Source organism: Podarcis filfolensis (assembly GCF_964270895.1).
Source record: "Podarcis filfolensis genome assembly, chromosome: Z".
Lineage (NCBI taxonomy): Eukaryota > Metazoa > Chordata > Lepidosauria > Squamata > Lacertidae > Podarcis > Podarcis filfolensis.
Genome location: NC_139617.1, coordinates 18,252,681 through 18,271,738, shown reverse-complemented (window position 1 = coordinate 18,271,738; position 19,058 = coordinate 18,252,681). Strand labels below are relative to the sequence as shown.

General features: G+C 45.1%; 1 protein-coding gene across 2 annotated transcripts in view; it reads right to left on the bottom strand.

Moving 5' to 3' along the window:
• Positions 1–19,058, bottom strand: part of MID2 (midline 2) — a 205,356-nt gene that overhangs the window by 139,682 nt on the left and 46,616 nt on the right. For both annotated transcript variants that reach the window (XM_083595956.1, XM_083595957.1), the window contains exon 2: positions 11,038–11,756. In XM_083595956.1, coding sequence (XP_083452082.1) covers positions 11,038–11,700 — 663 coding nt within the window. In that variant the 5' untranslated portion in view covers positions 11,701–11,756. The remainder of the gene's footprint in view (positions 1–11,037; positions 11,757–19,058) is intronic.

Here is a 19,058-nt window from a genome sequence, read left to right as displayed (position 1 = left end):
GAATTCCTTAAAGAAAAGACTGCAAAATGAAAAGAAAGATAAAATTCTGGAAAGTATCAAAGAGTTGGAGAAGAAGTTAAGATCTAACCCGAAGTCCCAACCGATTCTGAGAGAAATTAAACTTTATCAGGCGCAATATTCCAAGCTGATAAATCAGGAAATAGAATGGAAGATTAAAACAATGAAACAAAAAACTTTTGAATCGGCAAATAAATGTGGGAAACTGCTAGCTTGGCAGTTGAAAAGGAGACAAAGATTAAATACAGTAACAAACTTAGAGGTTGAAGGAAGGAACATTCAGAACCCGGGAGAGATTAGAAAGTGCTTCCAGAGGTATTTTAAAAAGTTATATACTCAAGGGCCACAAGATGAAATAGAGATTACACAATTTTTGGAGAGAAATGGATTAGCAAAGCTGTCAGAAGAAAATAGAACAATTTTAAATGGCAAAATAACACGACAAGAGATTGAACAGGCCATCCTGAGTCTGAAACAGGGCAAATCACCAGGGCCAGATGGACTGACCTCTAACTACTATAAGACATTGAAGGATTATTTGATACAACCTTTGTTGGAGGTCAGTAATGAAATAATGGAGGGGAAGAAGGCGCCTGAATCGTGGAAAGAAGCATTTATCACATTGATTCCAAAGTCAGAAACTGAAAAGACACAACTCAAGAATTACCGTCCCATCTCCCTTTTAAATGTGGATTACAAAATATTTGCAGATGTTTTGGCACGAAGATTTAAGAAAGTTTTAAGTGAGATAATCCATAAAGACCAGGCAGGCTTTCTCCCGGGCAGACATATGTTTACTAACACAAGGAACATCATAGACATATTGGAACTTTTACAAACAAACATAAACACTAAAGCAGTTTTAATTTTTATAGACGCGGAGAAAGCCTTTGACAACATATCCAAAAATACCAGTTTTAAGGCCTAATCAGCAGTATACATTTATAGCAGTTATCATACCATTGTCATGGCTTCCTTCAAAGAATCTTGGAGGTCTGTAGTTCGTTAAGGGTGCTGAGAGCTACTAGGAAGGGAACTCCCCTCAAAGAGCTACAGTTCCCAGAACTCTGTGGGAAGAGGGATTGACCGTTCTGGAAATGATAACTGTGAGGGGAATTCAGCAGCATCTGAAGGGCATCAAGCTGCATGGCTATTTTTATAATATTCCATGACAGCAACAACTAAGTTTTATATGAATTCTTGCTCATGTTATATTTTTGACTCATCTAAGTGATAAATGGAATCCAATGTCTCTCATTTTTTCTTGTCTCATATTGCGGCTTCTAATCCAGACCATTCTCTCCTGCAGTTTTATCCTCCCAATTCATCACATAACTCTTCTGTCGAAACAAACCTCCTCCCAGCATTTTATACTACCAAAGTAAATTTGCAGAAGAAGCTCAACCCAGACTTGTATAACCAGTTTACAAAGCAAATCCCTCTAAAGCCAGTGAGAGTTTTGTTCTTTGCTTTATGCATATCTCTTTCTCTCTCTTCTCTCTCTCTCTCTCTTTCACATCCCTGGTATTTGAGATGAAAATCCACAGCATAAAGTCCTTTTTATGATTGGAATGACATGCCTGTCGATGTAAAACCCAGCATGAATATTTCAGAGTGTTTTGCCAGTTTAAGGTGAACAAAAATAATTTGAAACTGGTAGTGACTGGAAACTTTAGTTTGAAATGGGTAATGAGTGTAAGTCAGGGGGTGGTTGTTAGATTTATTGCCCACTGTTCAGCAGAAAACAAAACAAAATGTCTAGCTGCTTCTCCCCCCCCCCCTTTTCTCCCTTTTTTTCTGCCCCACTACCAGACCAGGCACGGGACGCGGGTGGCGCTGTGGGTTAAACCACAGAGCCTAGGACTTGCCGATCAGAAGGTTGGCGGTTCGAATCCCTGCCACGGGGTGAGCTCCCATTGCTCGGTCCCTGCTCCTGCCAACCTAGCAGTTCGAAAGCACGTCAAAGTGCAAGTAGATAAATAGGTACCGCTCCGGCGGGAAGGTAAACTGCATTTCTGTGCACTGCTCTGGTTCGCCAGAAGCGGCTTTGTCGTGCAGGCCACATGACCTGGAAGCTGTATGCCAGCTCCCTTGGCCAATAAAGCGAGATGAGCGCCGCAACCCCAGAGTTGGCCATGACTGGACCTAATGGTCAGGGGTCCCTTTACCTTTTTACCAGACCAGGCAGTCCACTGGAGGGGGGGCAGGAATGCTGCCTGGGGAATCAGGTGGTCCACAGGGTAGCACAGTAGGGGGAAAAAGGCTTTTGCTACCACTCTACCCCACCAAACACTTGATTCACTGGGCAAAGGGACAGATATATATATATATATATTTCTGCCGGGTGAATCAGGGGGTCTGCATATTAGCGCAGCCACAAGAGACGCATCTTTTGCTGACACTCTACCCCACCAAACATCTGATTTGCGGCAGCAAAAAAACCTGTTTAAAAAACTTTTGTTGTTGCTGCTGCCAGGTGAATCAAGGGGTCTGCAGCGTAGCGAGGCTACAAGGAAAGGCGTCTTTTGCTAGCCCGCCAAACACCTGATTCAGCTGGCAGCAGCAGCCTTTTGCTGCTGGACTGTTAAGAAATCAGGTGTCTGGTGGGGGTTTGTGCTGCAGAAAAAGACACACATCTTTTGCTGCCACTGTGCCTGGCAGAGCAGCTGGCTGCAGCCAGGCAGGTGGAGATGCCAGGTGCCAAGAGTGGCTCCTGGATATCTCCATCCAGTCGCAAAAGGCGCCTGGCTGGTTTAAAACAAATTGCAATCGCTACTCGAGTGGCTCCTAAAATACGTCTCTGTCACATGTCAAAGGACAGAGTAGAGACGTGTCTCTTCAGCACATGAATAGGTTCCTTGTCTAAACAGTGTAACGTGTTACCTGAAAGTATAAATTTCAAGGCATCTTCTCCTACTACCATCCTGATATAATAAATCAGAAAACAACCCAAAATACTTTGTGAACCTGACCTCAAGGATTCAGTAGGAAAACTTTATTTGGGGTGGGGGGTAGGGGGTAAAGAGAATAGCCAAGCAACTGTACTCCTATGTCCAGAAGATAACTTGCAGCAAAATGCCAACCATGTCTGCTCAGAAGTAAATCCCACTGAATTCAATGAGGCTTACTCCCAGTTTAAAAACAGTTTAAAACAACTTACAATCACAGAAATAAAGTGTTTCCTAAGAATACAGTATGCCAAAAGCCAGGGTAAAGAGCTGTGCCTTCAGCATTCACCGAAACCTGTATAATGAAGACACACCTCTATGCTAAGGGAGTTTCACAACTTAGAGGCTGCCACAGAGAATGCCCTCTCCTGATCTGCCATCACCCCAAGTCTCTGAGGTTAGAGGAACTATCAAGAAGCTCTCCTCTGCCAATCTCAGCATCCAAGAGGGAAAGAAGTGGTCTTTCAGGTATTTGGGGCCTGACCCGTTCTAGGGCTTTAAAACACTAATGTGAGTGCCTTGAATTAGGCCTGGAAACAAGCTGGCAATCAGTGCACTTATTTTAAAACTGGAGTTATGCAAGACTAAAAGTGAACCCCAGCCAGTAATCTGGCTGCTGCATTTTGTATTGCAATCTTAAGAGATGAAACCATGTGCTCGTCCACAGGTCCTAGCAGTTTTCCAGAAGCGTGGATGTGCCCTATGTTTGTTTAGATCAGAGGGGAGGAAAATGTTCCCTTCCTGATGCTGGTGGACTCCAACTTCCATCAGCCCCAAGCCAGCATGGCTGCTGTAATGTCTGCCTTTCCCGACTTCATTTGGGCAGAAGGATAAACAAAATATAGTCATGTTGAGCCAAAAGAAAAGGACTCCAGAATCCAAAACTGGGCAATACATTCATTAGGAGGACCATCCAAAATATCACAAAGTTGTGGCATGCTTCCGTGTTCTCCAGGACTCTTCATTAGGTGAGATGTTGCACAAAGCATGAGGGGCGGGGCGGAGAGAAAGAAGGAAACATACCAATAAATTAAAAACTACAAAAAAATGTTTATTAGACAACAAGCCCCTATTCCCCTCAGAGAGTTACAATTCTCATAGTTCCCTGCAAAGAAGCATCAGTTGTTAAAGCACTCTGGGAACTGTAGCTCTGTAAGAGGGAAAAGGTGTCTCCTGCAAAACTCAAAATAAACTATAGTTCCCAAGATTTTGTAGGGGGAGCCATGACTGTTCAAAGTAGCACGACATTGTTTTAAATGTATAGTGCAGATGCAGCCTCAGTTCTAAGATGGGAGACTGCTGGCTGAATGGAACACACTGTCTGATGAAAAGTTCTGAGAAACTCAGAAGCATGCCACAAGTTTGTGACATCTTGATTAATCCTCCTAATAACACGCACTGCCCGACTGTAGATTCTCTGGAGCTTGAAAATCCAGTAACTCAAGAATTTTCTTGCCTAGGCAAATGTTGTTGTCTATTACTAACAATATTTTCCTGTGCAATGAAGTTATTTTTCTAAGACAAATAAGAAACTCGTTTTCCCACCAGTATTTTAGCATCATAAAACCCAGGAAGAATTCTTATCTCTGGAGCGAGATACCAATTTGTTTCACTTAATCATAAAAAGCTGTCTCAACTGTAGGACTGCCCTCTCATTTACAAGAAGGTCTGGCAGCCCTAACCAAGAATCCCCCTCCAAGCATGGACAGCATTCCTTTTCCTCCAAGGGAAAGATGATGATGATGATGATGATGATGATGATGATTATGATGATTATGATTATTATTTATTACTTGTACCCCACCCATCTGACTGGGTTTCCCTAGCCATTCTGGATGGCTTCCAACAGATATAAAGACATAAAGGCAAAGCATCCCCGAGCAGGTGCAAAGTGCATTTGCACATTCCCACTGAACACTGCACAAATTGGTGTCCCATGGTAAGGTTTCCACTGGGTAATCCTTCACATACCCATGAGTATCCGGAAAGCTTCCCAGTCACAAAAACCTGCTTTGAATCTGGCAAGATAACATAGTAGTTTGGGACAAGTCACAACTGCATGCTGAATAGTGGAAGGTGGGAGTGGGGATACCATATTACCTAATGGATTGGCACATGTCGAAAGCGCTTATTATAAACCCAAAATTGCTCATTGCCATTCACATATTTCAGACAGGGGAAACTAAAAGGGGGAAAGGTAACAGGAAGAGAAAGGAAAAGAAGAAATGAAAGTACACAAATACAGTACAGTGATACCTCGGGTTACAGACGCTTCAGGTTACAGACTCCACTAACCCAGAAATAGTACCTTGGGTTAAGAACTTTGCTTCAGGCTGAGAACAGAAATCGTGCTCCGGCAGCACAGCAGCAGCAGGAGGCCCCATTAGCTAAAGTGGTACCTCAGGTTAAGAACAGTTTCAGGTTAAGAACGGACCTCCTGAACGAATTAAGTTCTTAACCCAAGGTACCACTGTACTCCTCAAAAAAGTTAAGTACTTGCAAAGTTTGTTGCCCTCAGAGAGCTATCTGGGTGAGTGTTAAACCAATCCAGCAGGATTTTAATTACTTTTAATGATAACTATCACAGACAGAGATCTGGACTTGCATCTGAGGGACCTGGGATCAAGCCCTAGCCCAGCAATTGGTTCCCTCCCATCATCTTGGGCAGTACTAAATGTACTCAGTGATTAAATGCACTCAGCATTTCATGAAAAATCTGCCCCTGGAAAAGCTGAACTCTGCGACCTGCCTAACTTATGCAAATCTAATGGGGCCGCAACCAAACTGAAGAAATCTTAGCTGATTAAACTGTGTGAGTGCCAGGAATCGATTCATTGATTACGCTTGCATGCAAGTCCAAACAGTAGCTTTGGATCAAAGCCCATCCTTTTGGATCATGCACCTGTGCGTCGCAGCAGGCATCATCTTAGAAGAAGCATTCTCTCCTGTATGAGAAAAAAGGAGGGATGCCTCTGTAAAGATTGTACTTGCCACCTGCTGTTCTTTGGAAGTACCTGTACTAAATAATTGTTATGAGTGCATATAGATTGTCACCACATTGTAAGCTGAGCAAAGGCTTTTAAGCCAATTTACTGACTCATCAGTCAAAACACTGCAGCCCTGAAATTTAATTGTGTTCACATATTTTGCACAAATTATTTAGCTCTGGTTAGCAAGGAGAGAGAGAGATGGAGAGAGAGAGAGCACAATGCAGGGCACTGTGCTTATGGTAGTTTCAGCTAGGCATAGTGAGAATTCAACTTCATCTGCTCATACGATTGCAAGTCTCAATGAGTTTCTTAAGAACCAGAAACTTGTCTCACTTTAGTTTTAGCTTTTCTATATTTTTTAAAAAATAAATGCTTGCACAATGCAATTGTGTGCCAAACCAGTCCTTGCCTTAACCAAATTACTGTCTCTCCGGTTCAGTTCTCTATCTCTGTGGAGAACTTGCAAAGGAGACCTTCCCAGTGAATCATCCTATGTGAGTCAAATTCATCTCCCATTGTAACCTCAACCATGTGAGGCAGCTGCCTCATCTTACGTCACACGGTCTACTTCCTGCCTGCACAAAGATTGTTTGATTCTTCCTGCCTGTTAAGCTATTCTGGGAGACTCTGGGCTCTGACTTGCTACCATCCAAAGTGAAGTTGATGAGAACATGGAACAAGGCCTTCTCCATGGTACTGCATAGGATCCTAAACTCCTCCTCCAGAAAGCTTTGTTTAGTTCATTCCCTTCCAGCCTTCAGAAAGGCTATTCACATTGTTTTGTTTAAAAGTGCATTTGAGGCTGCCTCATCCCTAATTATTTTTTATAATGCTTTAATACTCCTGTTTTAAACTTGAGGTGTGTCTTAAACTCTGGGAATTGCAGATCCCTCCATGAGCAGGTGCAAACCAAAAAACATTACTGAACCAAAGGAATCTACAAGGATCCTGTAATGCAGTCAGCAGTGACCCAGCTGCTTCCTGAAAACATGAAACTGTTTGGAAAAGCTCCACCTCTTCACAATTTGAAAGCATCAGACATAAACTTTCCTCGACACGGATGGCTTAAAATGCTTATTATGCTGTGCAGCTTAAATCTGACTTGCAAACATTCCCAAGGAGCTGAAATAATACTAGGTCGTCTCATGGTGCAACTCCAGCATATTAATATAAAGTTGGTCTGAACCAAATGCTTCTTCCAGGACAGTTTGGCTCCAAAGACTCCTACAGAGTAGACTCTCTGTCTCCACAATGTGTTCTTTCCTATTTTTTTACAAAATTCAGGTCATAGGACAGCCTGGGTTCCTCAAGAGACCTGGCCATCAAACCACCTTCTCTGATATGGCTGGGGAGCGCTTCCAGATTTTTCCGAACCTAGCATTATTTTGCAGATCCAGCCCCCTGTGCAATGCGTAAGAGAGAAAGAGAGATGTCTCGTTTCGTATGGGTCAAGAACCAGACATTATTCTGATTCCTGTCAGATTCAGCAGAGCCTCCATAACTGCGTAAAAAGTCAAGCATGAAAAGATTCCAATAGAGGCCCAGGAAGCACACAGAGATGTCTGATCCCTCTGTCTCAAGAAGCTCAGGGTAGTTCATCAATATGCACTGACAATGTTGGCTTGAGTGAAGGGAGAACAGAATCCTTTCTCACCCACACTCACCCCATAACAGAAGGATATATACTCTCCAGGAAGAAATAAGGTTCTCACAACAAGCACCAGAAGTTTCTCAGTTAATTCTGCCTCTCTATACTGGATAATCAGCTAACTCTAATATTCTTTATGTGAAGGCAACATTTATTCTCACTTCTTTATTAACTTGGAATTTGTTACTTTAACCCACATGCAACTACTGCACTTATTCTATGTGTCTACTTTATAGTTTTGTTTTCCATCCTTCACTTTTATCTGCTTTTTTAAAAATAACTGTTCTCTCTGTTTTATATACATTATAGAATGAAATAAAAAAATATTTTCCCCCCCCACCCCCCAAAACTAAAAAATCGCTCTGCCTTTCTAGGAATGTTCACCTTGAAGATATAAGGCAGGGAAGGGATCCCTGATCCTGCAGGTGCTGTAGGACTACAACTCCCAACATCCCTGGCCATCCAACCTGCTGACTGGGGCTAACGGGAGTCTCAGCCCAAGAACTTCTGGTGGTAACATCAAAGTCCTGGCCAGCAAGGAACATGTGGGCAATTCAAACCAGGATACAGATACAATGGACCAATGAAAGCTTGCAATCAAAGCCAAGATGGCAACTGCCGTCTCCAGTTCTTTCCCCTCAGTATCTGATAATGAGAGATATGAGCACAAGAGGAGTCCCACTGGATCAGTCCAATGGCTTTTCTAGTCCATCATCCCTCTTCTCACAGTGGCCCACCAGATGCCCATGGGAACCCCTTCTTTCTTAACTTTCTTTTAATGTCATGATTTAAAGACACCAACAGAATGCCCAGTATATTTGAAGGAGTGTCTCCTCCCCCATCGTTCAGCCCAGACACTGAGGTCCAGCACCGAGGGCCTTCTGGCGGTTCCCTCACTGCGAGAAGTGAGGTTACAGGGAACCAGGCAAAGGGCCTTCTTGGCAGTACCGCCCTCCCATCAGATGTCAAGGAGATAAAAAACTATCGTATTTTTCGCCCTATAGGACGCACTTTTTCACCCTATAGGACGCAGCGCGTCTCCCCGCTGTCCCCGCACCTGGTCTGAAGGCGGGTGGCGGGGAGAAGAGCGCTTCTCCCCGCTGCCTGCCCCGCAAGCTCCGGGGACAGCGGGGAGGCGCAGCGCGTCTCCCCGCTGTCCCCGGACCTGGTCTGAAGGCGGGCGGCGGGGAGAAGAGCGCTTCTCCCCGCTGCCTGCCCCGCAAGCTCCGGGGACAGTGGGGAGGCGCAGCGCGTCTCCCCGCTGTCCCCGGACCTGGTCTGAAGGCGGGCGGCGGGGAGAAGAGCGCTTCTCCCTGCTGCTGGCACCACAAGCGCCTGGGGGGGAAATAAAAAAAATTTCCTTTATTTCCCCCCAAAAAAACTTGATGCGTCCTATGGGCCGGTGCGTCCTATGGGGCGAAAAATACAGTACACAACTTTTAGAAGACATCTGAAGGCAGCCCTGTTTAGGGAAGTTTTTAATGTTTGATGTTTTGTCATGATTTTAATTTTCTGTTGGGAGCTGCCCAGAGTGGCTGGGGAAACCCAGACAGATGGGCAGTGTATAAATATATCTATTATTATTATTATTATTATTATTATTATTATCATCATCATCATCAATCATCATCATCATTATTTCTATCATCTATCTTTGGCTGTGACTACCAAAACACCCTATCAAAACTTATTCCATAGCTTATGTATTCCATAGTGGGACACTTCCTCTCACTTCATCCTGGACCAGGATAAACAGCACTGAAAATACTAAAATTCCAGAGTTTTGACAGGGCGGAGAATTCCTCAAACAAAAAAACCAACAACAAAGGAACCCTGGGCATTTGCTTACATCCCTTTACAGCTCCATCCCTCCCCTGGCTTATTCTCACATTGGGTGCACCTTGACCCACCATTCCCCATGCAGACCATCATATATACCAAGTGTGAGGAACCTATGACCCTTCGGGTGTTACTGGACTACAACTCCCATCAACCCTAGCAAGCATAGCCAATAGCCAGGAATGATGGGAGTTATAATGCAGCAACACCTGGAGGGCCAAAGATACCTCACACTCACACCTGCTATATAACCATAGTGAACTCAAATCCCTAAGTGCTGGTCCTTATCTATCCACACACAAAAGGGGGTAGCTACAGGCTGTGGAGAACACTAAGGTTTCCAGATGTACAAAAACACACACACACTTTAAAAAACCTCAATCCAATTCAAGTCTCACCACCCACAAAATGGGTGACTGATTAACTGCTGGAGGGCAGAAAAAACACCAGAAAACTGGGGGGAAGAGGGGAGTGAAATGCAAAATCCTAGAGAAAGGCATAGCTGGTCCGGTGGAACTCTGAACAGCTGTGCTCCACCACTGCAGGCCCCACTTCTACCCTTTCTAAAGTCCAAATATTTTTGCTGCTTCCCACTCTTGTAGTCACTACTACATGCTGACTTTTAAGTGCCTGGAGGCTTACTCTTGTGTTTTGCGGTTTGATCTCACAAAGAAAAAGGGGCTTAAGGCTGGGTGTGAAGATCAGCATGAGGGGGATGACTAAGCTCAGAACCCTTAGTCTTATGGTTCTGTATAACTCATAAAGGGGAATACCATCACAAACCTTTAATAAGGCCTTTCACACAGCCAACATGCAGTGCTAACCAAGATTCCACCCCCACAAATAGTACAGATTCATCTCAGTTAAACAAGCCCCTGACAAACCATGCATCCATCCCACTTGCTTACCTGCCTGCCTGCCTGCCTCCATCCAGGCCCTGCAGCTTCAGGCAACGTCTGCCACTGCAACCTAATTATGGAAGCCAACACCTATTGAAACAGTCTGCTTCGTTTCACACAGGAAAGCCTTGCTTCCAGTTACCTGGTTAGTACCAAAGCCAATTCACATGACCAGATTGGTGTGGTAAGGAAAATGGGGGGTTGTGTTGTATTCATTGCTCCACCACAAAACCAATTTGAGTGCTTCTTCTGTTGTGGAGGGAGCGCGGCTCACAGGAAGAGACCATAGCTTTGTGGCAGAACAATGGGAATCCCCATTTCAGAAGCATCCAGTAGCAGATGATGGAAACGATCTTTTCTCAAGACCCTGGACAGCCAGCCACTGCCAGTCAATGGATACAACTGGGCTAGTTGAGTAAACAGCCTGAGTTAGTTTACAACAGCCTCCTAGTATTTTGATGCAAAAGATACTGAAAAGTGAGTTAAGAGATGACACAGTGGGTGAGGGATGCAACTGCGGTGAAACAGCAGCTCAGAGCACGTTCTCCATATGTCACTTTGGGGCGTGTGGTTTTTGCAATGAATGCTTACTTATGAACATACAAAAGGAGCAAAACAGACACAAACCACACAACACACACAGCTGCTGCTGCTGCCTCAATCAGTGCCCAAAACCCCACCCCGCCCCTTCTTACCTTGAGCTTCTCAAACCGGTCACTCAGGGATGCCACCTGGTGATCCCGGTGCCGCCCCACCAGTTTGCATAAGGCACAGATGAGCTGGTCATCAGCCACACAGTACATGTTCACCTTCTCGTTCTCATGCTCAAGGCAAGTCAGCCCACGGAAGTGGGCGTCTGGCACAGGCTCCACCAAGCGGTGGCTGGTGAACGGCTTCTTGTTGGGGTGCGTGGCCCGCAGGCAGCGGTCGCAGTAGGACACCTCGCAGGTGATGCAGGTCTTGACAGCGTCGCGCGGAGGGTCCTGCTCACAGAACTGGCAGGCTATCCTGTCGCCTGCCGACATGGTTGGGCTGTGGCGGTATGGCCGCTCGCGACAGTTCTCACTGGGGGAATTTGGCCCGCTCAGGGAGGCCTTCTGGAAGCGGTCGATGATGTTCTGCAAGGTCACATTGCGCTTGAGGCCCTCCAGGCCCCGATGGTTGAGGGAGATGACATAGCGGCAGGTGGGGCACTGGAAGGCGGTGATGGGCTCAAGGGGCTCTCCGGCGGAGCAGTTGGAGACCAGGATGCGGTGGGCACAGCTGGAACAGAGGCTATGAGCGCACGGCAGAAGGAGGGGGTCTTCAAACAATTCCAAACAAATTGGGCAAGTCAGTTCCGACTCCAGTGTTTCCATCTTTAGTTAAAGCAATCTGGCTTCAGCACTAAAAACGAAGGAGGCAGATTAGCCACCTGGGAAAGAAAGAAGGGCAAGAGGGGACAGTGAATTATTTATAGACTTTCATTTATCGCCCTTCCTCCAAGGAGCTCAGAACGGCATTTTTAGCCTCACAATGACCCCTGAGAGAGAGCACTCACATCTGTACTATACATTTAAAGCAGGATCATATATTTTAAGCAGTCATGGTTTCCTCCCCCACAAAGGATCCTGGAAACTGTAGCTTGTTAAGGGTGCTGAGAATATTAGGGAACCCCTATTCCACCCACAGAGATACATTTCTCATGATGGTTTAACAGTTGATACCTTTGTGAGGTGAAGAGGGGTCTCTTCGCAGGTTAGAGCAACAACAAAAAAAGAATTGAGACAACTTAAAATCACAATTAGAATATGCCCTATAAAAGATCTATTTCAAGTGCAGACGTACAGGGTAACAAAGTGCATGTTCAGCATATGACAAAAACTATACAATGAAGCTGGGAGAGGGAATTCCACAACTTAGGGGCTGCAACAGAGGATGCTCCACCTGGGCCACCCCCAAATTTCTGAGAGTGGTGCAGCTCTTAAGAGGGCCCTCTCTGCTGAGATTAAAACCCAAGAGGGTATGCTGGGAAAGAGATTCCAGGGGCTGAACCTTCTGCATACAAATGTATGTGCTCAGCTACTGGGTTGCAATTCATTTCCCTTTGAGCTGTGGTCCCTAACCTTCACTGTACATCAGTCCGTGTGGCTAAATACTTCCATGTGGATATTCCACAAATTAAAGGATCTGAAGATTTCGAACTGACACATTTATGTAAGTTAGAGAAGGCCATTGATGGCCTACAAGAAAAAAACACAAATTTCCAATTCATATTAGCTCAATCATAATGTTATGAAACTGTTGAGTGCAAGCTTTTGAGCTCCCCGGAACACTTCATCAGATGTTTAAAAGGCATTAGAGGGAAGAAGAGAGAGAAAGTCTGCTGCCGTTTATCAAGACACCTTAACCTGTTTTGCTGAAAGACTTAGGATATGGGAGGAGGTAGCAGACAACCAGGGGTACTTTTGCTTTCAAACAGAGCCCCAGCCATATGGAAAGTAGGAGCAAAAAAATGATTTCCCATTTCTGCAAATACAACACCCAGGAATTACTCAGATTTTTCTTGAAGTATGGAACAGGGGAGGGGGGAAATAAAGAGGGAAATTGGAAAGAGGTTATTCCACACATTCTGTGCAAATTGGCAAACTGTGTTTTGTTGTTGCTACTGCTACACGCCACCCCTAATCTCTGTCAAATGGAAGCAAGATTCCAGGGATTCCAGGCACTCACCGAGGGTTGTGTTTCCACTGCAAAATAAAGGCACAGTGGAGTTTGCTGTGTCTTAGAAACGTGGTTTGCTCACACACATTGACACCTAAAGCCTTCCACAGAGGGGGCATAGAACATGACACCCCAAGAGTGTCTCTTGTTGCTCCTCTCGTGGCTTCAACAAGCTTGGGTCCAAAACAGCAGCCAGCCACTGCCCCCAGCCTCTCAGAACAGCCTCTCCCAGCCAGCATGCATGGAGTTCTGCCCACTTCCGGCTGCTTCTTCCCAACAGCCTTTGCAGAAAACAACTCTTCCCGTTCCGCTTCCAGCATCCCTCGCAACCTCATTTAAAAAGCCTCCTGCAAAAATCACTTTTCTTTTTTTTTTTTTTTACTGTGATGACATCTTGCCCCTGTACTAATTCTGGCAGCCTCCCCCTTTCTTGTCCGATGCTGAATGCCTCACCTTTTGGCAGGATAATGACTCCGCTATCTCCCCTCTAAGGAAGTCAAGCCAGAGAAGCCTAGCTCCTGAGAAAGCTGGCTTAACTTCAAACCCCATATTTACTAATTTCAGAAAATATGGGCAGAAACTCTCACCCAGGAATTTTAAGGGATCCTTGGCTCCTGCAAACCCAGAACACTATTTATTTGACTTGGTAGCATAGCTGTCAACTTTTCCCTTTGCTTGCGAGGAATCCTATTCGGAATAAGGGAATTTCCCTTAAAAAAAGGGGAAAGTTGACAGCTATGCTTGGTAGTCACTTGTTGCCCAAAGGTGTCTAAGTGGTTTACAATGTATTTAAAAACATAAATGCATTATACTCTGTGTGTGTGTGTGTGTGTGTCTGTGAAAGTATTGGGAAATAAATAAATTATTTATAGAGCGAGAGAGAGAGATAATTTATTTCCCAATACTTACATACCACTTAATTGTAATAAAACCTCAAAGCAGTTTACAAAAAATCAAAGCATTCAAAAATAATTAAGTCAATTATAAGTTTACATTGCATGTTGACATTCCACCCATCTGGGTAGCATTGTCTAAGCAGAAATGTGTTTTAACAGGCTTAAAAAATAATGAAGGGGAAGGCACCTGCCTGATGTCAATAAGCAGGGAGTTTCAAAGTGTGGGTGCTACCACACTAAAATATCAATGTCTTACAAATGTGGAGTGAGCGAGCCTTTTTTCCTAGCTGGAACTCACCTGAACTCCAGCACCTCCCAGGTGGGTGCAACTCCAGAACAAGGGAGGTGTTCATGGTGAATTCCAGCACCTCTTTTTCTAGAAAAATAGCACTGGGAATGAGCATTATGTGGTACCTGTACAAGTGACACTTCTGCAGATCAAAGTGGTTGAGTGAGCTTTTCGAAGACATCTGTATCGGGAAATTTTTAATGCCTAATGTTTTGCCATTTTTAATGTGCTGGAAGCCACCCAGAGTGGCTGGGGAAACCCAGCCAGATGGGCAGGGGTACAACAACAACACATATACACACTCACACATACCAGGTATTCAGATCTTGATGAATGTGCCATGGGTGCCAGTACAAAATGTCTGCCACAGGCGGTAAAAAAAAAGGTCACAGTACTCCATAACTGAGAACACCATCGTAAAAAGCGCTGCACAAACACACATATACAAAACATACATACACCAACAGCAACATTAAGCTTTGGCAACCCTCCAACAGTACAGTGTCGGGGCACTCCCATGCAGAGGCATGCCAATTCGACAGACCCACACCTGCAGCCAGCTGGCTCAGGGATGAAGCCTGCTCTTCCAACTAGTTTCATAACCCTGTCATCTCTGCTTTGGTTTTTGCGGAAGCCACTTCCCATCCTTCAGGTCTATTGTGCAACCAACAGTGCAGGAAGCTTCCGGGATTCATTCACTTGCTCTGGTGAGGGTCAATGACTCACTATGCTCATGTCCCACTTTGCAGCTGTGTGCAGATACTCTTCTCCACCAAGAAAATAAGTAACTGTTGGGAAGTAGACATTCCTCATGTCACATATGCACGGAAGGCCATACAGGAACATAGGAAGCTGCCTTCTACTTACCATGAATCCACCTAGCTGAGCAGTCTTTAGCCATGCCCTTTAACCCAAACATGCACTGAGGGACAACTTTCTTGTTTGTTTGTTTGACCATATATTTATATGGTGGAAATGCTGCTGCTGCAACAACAACCCACCTTAGAATTCAACGATGACGCAGTGTTTCTCAAACCTGAGTCCCCAGCAGTTGTTGGACTACAACTCCCATCATCCCCGACCACTGGTCCTGCTGGCTAGAGATGATGGGAGTTGTAGTCCAACAACAGCTGGGGGCCAAAGTCTGAGAAACACTACAATAGGGTGTCCACAACCCACCTACTGAAGCTCAGTGACCTAGTTCGGTATGGCCTACACTGACTGACAATGGGTCTCCAGCATTTTAGTCCGGGGTCTCTCTCACAGCCTAGCCTGAAGGTGCCGGGGTTTTAAACTGGAACTGCAGTGGTGGAACTGCAAAGTGTGTGTTCTACCACTGAACCCTCACAATCCTTATTCCCCCTCTTATCCCCATCTCCCACCTTTTTTTAAAATAATAATAATAATTCTTATTAAAGATTTCTTTCCATGCATTTCCAGGGACAGAGGGAGAAATTTGTTAAGAGGTCTCTGCTGCGCCGTCTCAACCCCTCCCCCTCCTTCCCATTCCAAGTTGTTGTCTTCAAGTACCTCCCACTCCTCTCTGAATCAGGGTGCTCAGAGGGAACCATGACAAACACAGCAGGCTGTTTGTTGCAAGCGGGACGGATCTCTCTGTCCCTCCTCTGCCAGTCTCAGCAGGCTAGTAGAATTTTTTTCAGGCTAATTGCTTTTTGTGGCTCTAATTACAAGACAGTGGATAGAAGAGCATAAGGCTGGCAGCAGCTTCCCAGGGTTTCAGAAATGAGGTCTTTCCCAGTCTTACTTGGATATGCCAGGGATTGAACCTGAGCATAGCTGTCAACCTTCCCTTTTTTGGCGGGAAATTCCCTTATTCCAGCGCCATTTCCCACTGCTTCCCCGGATTGTTAGATATCCCGTAGACTGTCCCCGGGACAGCTGAGACTGCTGATCCCTTATTTTCGAGGCTAAAGGTAAAGGTAAAGGGACCCCTGACCATTAGGTCCAGTCGTGGCCGACTCTGGGGTTGCGGCGCTCATCTCGCTTTATTGGCCGAGAGAGCCGGCATACAGCTTCTGGATCATGTGGCCAGCATGACTAAGCCACTTCTGGCGAACCAGAGCAGCGCACGGAAACACCGTTTACCTTCCTGCTGGAGCAGTACCTATTTATCTACTTGCACTTGACGTGCTTTCGAACTGCTAGGTTGGCAGGAGCAGGGACCGAGCAACGGGAGCTCACCCCGTCGCGGAGATTCGAACCGCCGACCTTCTGATTGGCAAGCCCTAGGCTCCTATATATCTACTTGCACTTCGTGCTTTCGAACTGCTAGGTTGGCAGGAGCAGGGACTGAGCAATGGGAGCTCACCCTGTCGCGGGGATTCGAACTGCCGACCTTCTGATCAGCAAGTCCTAGGCTCTGTGGTTTAACCCACAGCGCCACCCACGTCCCTCAATCCACCACCCCCGTCCGACCTTCAATCTATGAAGTGGTGCAGTCCCATTTTCGAGGCTGCTGATCCCTTATTTTCAAATCTGAAAGTTGACAGCTATGAACCGGAGGCTTCATGTATGCATAGCTGTGCTCCACCATCAAGCTACAGCCATTTCCCCTTAATTTCCAAATTTCCTATTCAAGCCTCTTCAAAAAAGAAAGGAAAGGCTTTCTTAAATCTTCTTCTATTGGTGGGAGGAAGGGGGCATAAGCTGTAATGCAGCCTTGGACAACCTGCCCCCCTCTAGATGTTTTGGACTACATCTCCCATCAACCACAGCCAACTGGCTGGAGCTGAAACATCTGGAAGGCACCAGGTTGGCCAAGGCCAATGTGAGACCTACATCTAAGACACAGGCAGTGAAGTGGTTTATGGACTGCACCACTTCATAGATGGAAGGTCGGAGTTCATAGACTGATTGCTTCCCCAGGCCAAATAAAACAACAGCAAAATCCCCACACGTAAAAATGAGACCAAAAAATATTCTAGCCTTGGCCTTCTCCTCAACACACTACTTGCTCATGCACAGAGATTTTAAATTTTTATCTTTGTATGGAGAAGCACTGCAAGATGTGAGTCCCAAACTTGCACTCTCAAGTGATACGGTCAAGGAACAGACTTAAATCTTTTTCAGCTGATAATGAGCCCACAAAAACAAGCTCTGCTTGGAAGACCTGTTACATTTCACTTCCCTTACCTGGAAGAACAAGCATTCGGCGTTTCTCTCACAGCAAACTGCACAGGGGAAAAGGCCCTGCCTCTTTGATCTACCTCTGGTTCACAGCCAAGACGGATCTCTCCCTCCAGTATGCAAATATTAAAGGAGACTAGTCCTTCAAACACAAACCGAAGTGAAACCAATTGCACCGCAAGCACATTTAACCACACAGTTTTTAAATCCACCTTTGCACCTTTAATGATTGCAAATAACTGCTTTGCATGTTTGTTTTTAAGATAATAGAAGTTAAGAGTCTCACCAAAGTGAATCCTCCAACAACCGAACACCCATTTCAACAAGACATTCGTGCAAAAGATCCCAGTGAGGCACAGACCGTAGAGGCCTGAATGCTTGGGATGGTATAGGCCACAGATGTAAATAATCCGTAATAAATACATAATGAATTTTGTGTATTAAAAATAAAAAGAATGAGGCATGTTTCAAATGTCACGATCTTAAGCCAATAAATCACTGTTTACTACAGGTTGGACAGAAAGTGGATTCGGATTAAGGGTTGGGGAGAAATCCAACTCTCATTTTAATGGTTGGCATTTTCCAAAACAATAAATGAACCAAGACAGCTAACCTTCAAAAGCCACATTTCTCTATTACAACACAGTTATCCAACCCCCAAAAAAATAAAATTAAAAAGTGTATAAAGAGAAAGGGTGCATATAAATATATACATTAGTGAAAGAGGCCTGGTTGATGCACTTCCTTGCAAAGATGCACATATATGTGCAGTCACATACACCTGCCACCAAAACAAATGAACATGAACGCTGTACCTTTTTGAGGCTGGTTGTGACTGCACTTGGCTCCAGCTTTGCACCCTTTATTGATGAGAAAGCCCAATTAGACTGGGACAGGAGGCCTTTGTTTTTAAGAGCCCAGTGCTAATTAAATTCTCACCTCCTCCATCTTCTCAGAAAACCACAAATACACAAACTGGCTGCCAAAGTAAGTAAGTGCCGCAAATAATTCATCCCACCAGACCTTTTTGCTCCCTTCCCTGTTGCTAAGCAAGGTAAACTACAGACAGAAGTACTCCATATGCCTGCCTTTCTTCCACCTATGCTAGGAAGATACTTCAAAAAGAAAAGAAAAAAAGAATGAACAGGAAAGATTCCTGCCACCTTCCCTACAGGTCCTTCTCTGGGACTATGGAACAGCATCAAACCCTGAAGCCACAGGAGTTGCCTCCTTCATAATTTATTCAAGGATGTGAGGGAGACTACTTTTCACATGACCAGTGGCACAGGGATTCCTGACACCATCTTCATCTGTTTTTAGGCACTAAAGAAAGACTCTTCTCTTTGCCCAGGTTTTTTGGCACTTTTGGCATTGAGCTGGGATCTGCAAGTTTTGCCTTTTATACGTCTAGCTGTGTTTTTAGATTTCTATTGATTGTTCTCAATTAGTTTTAATGTAAGTCACTCTGGGTCATTCGGGGGGGGTGAAGCATCCAACAAATATAATAAATAATAAAAATAACATACAAAATGCCTTTTATGTGTACATATAAAAGGGACGCGGGTAGTGCTGTGGGTTAAACCACAGAGCCTAGGGCTTGCCGATCAGAAGGTCTGCGGTTCGCACCCCCGCGACGGGGTGAGCTCCCCTTGCTCGGTCTCTGCTCCTGCCCACCTAGCAG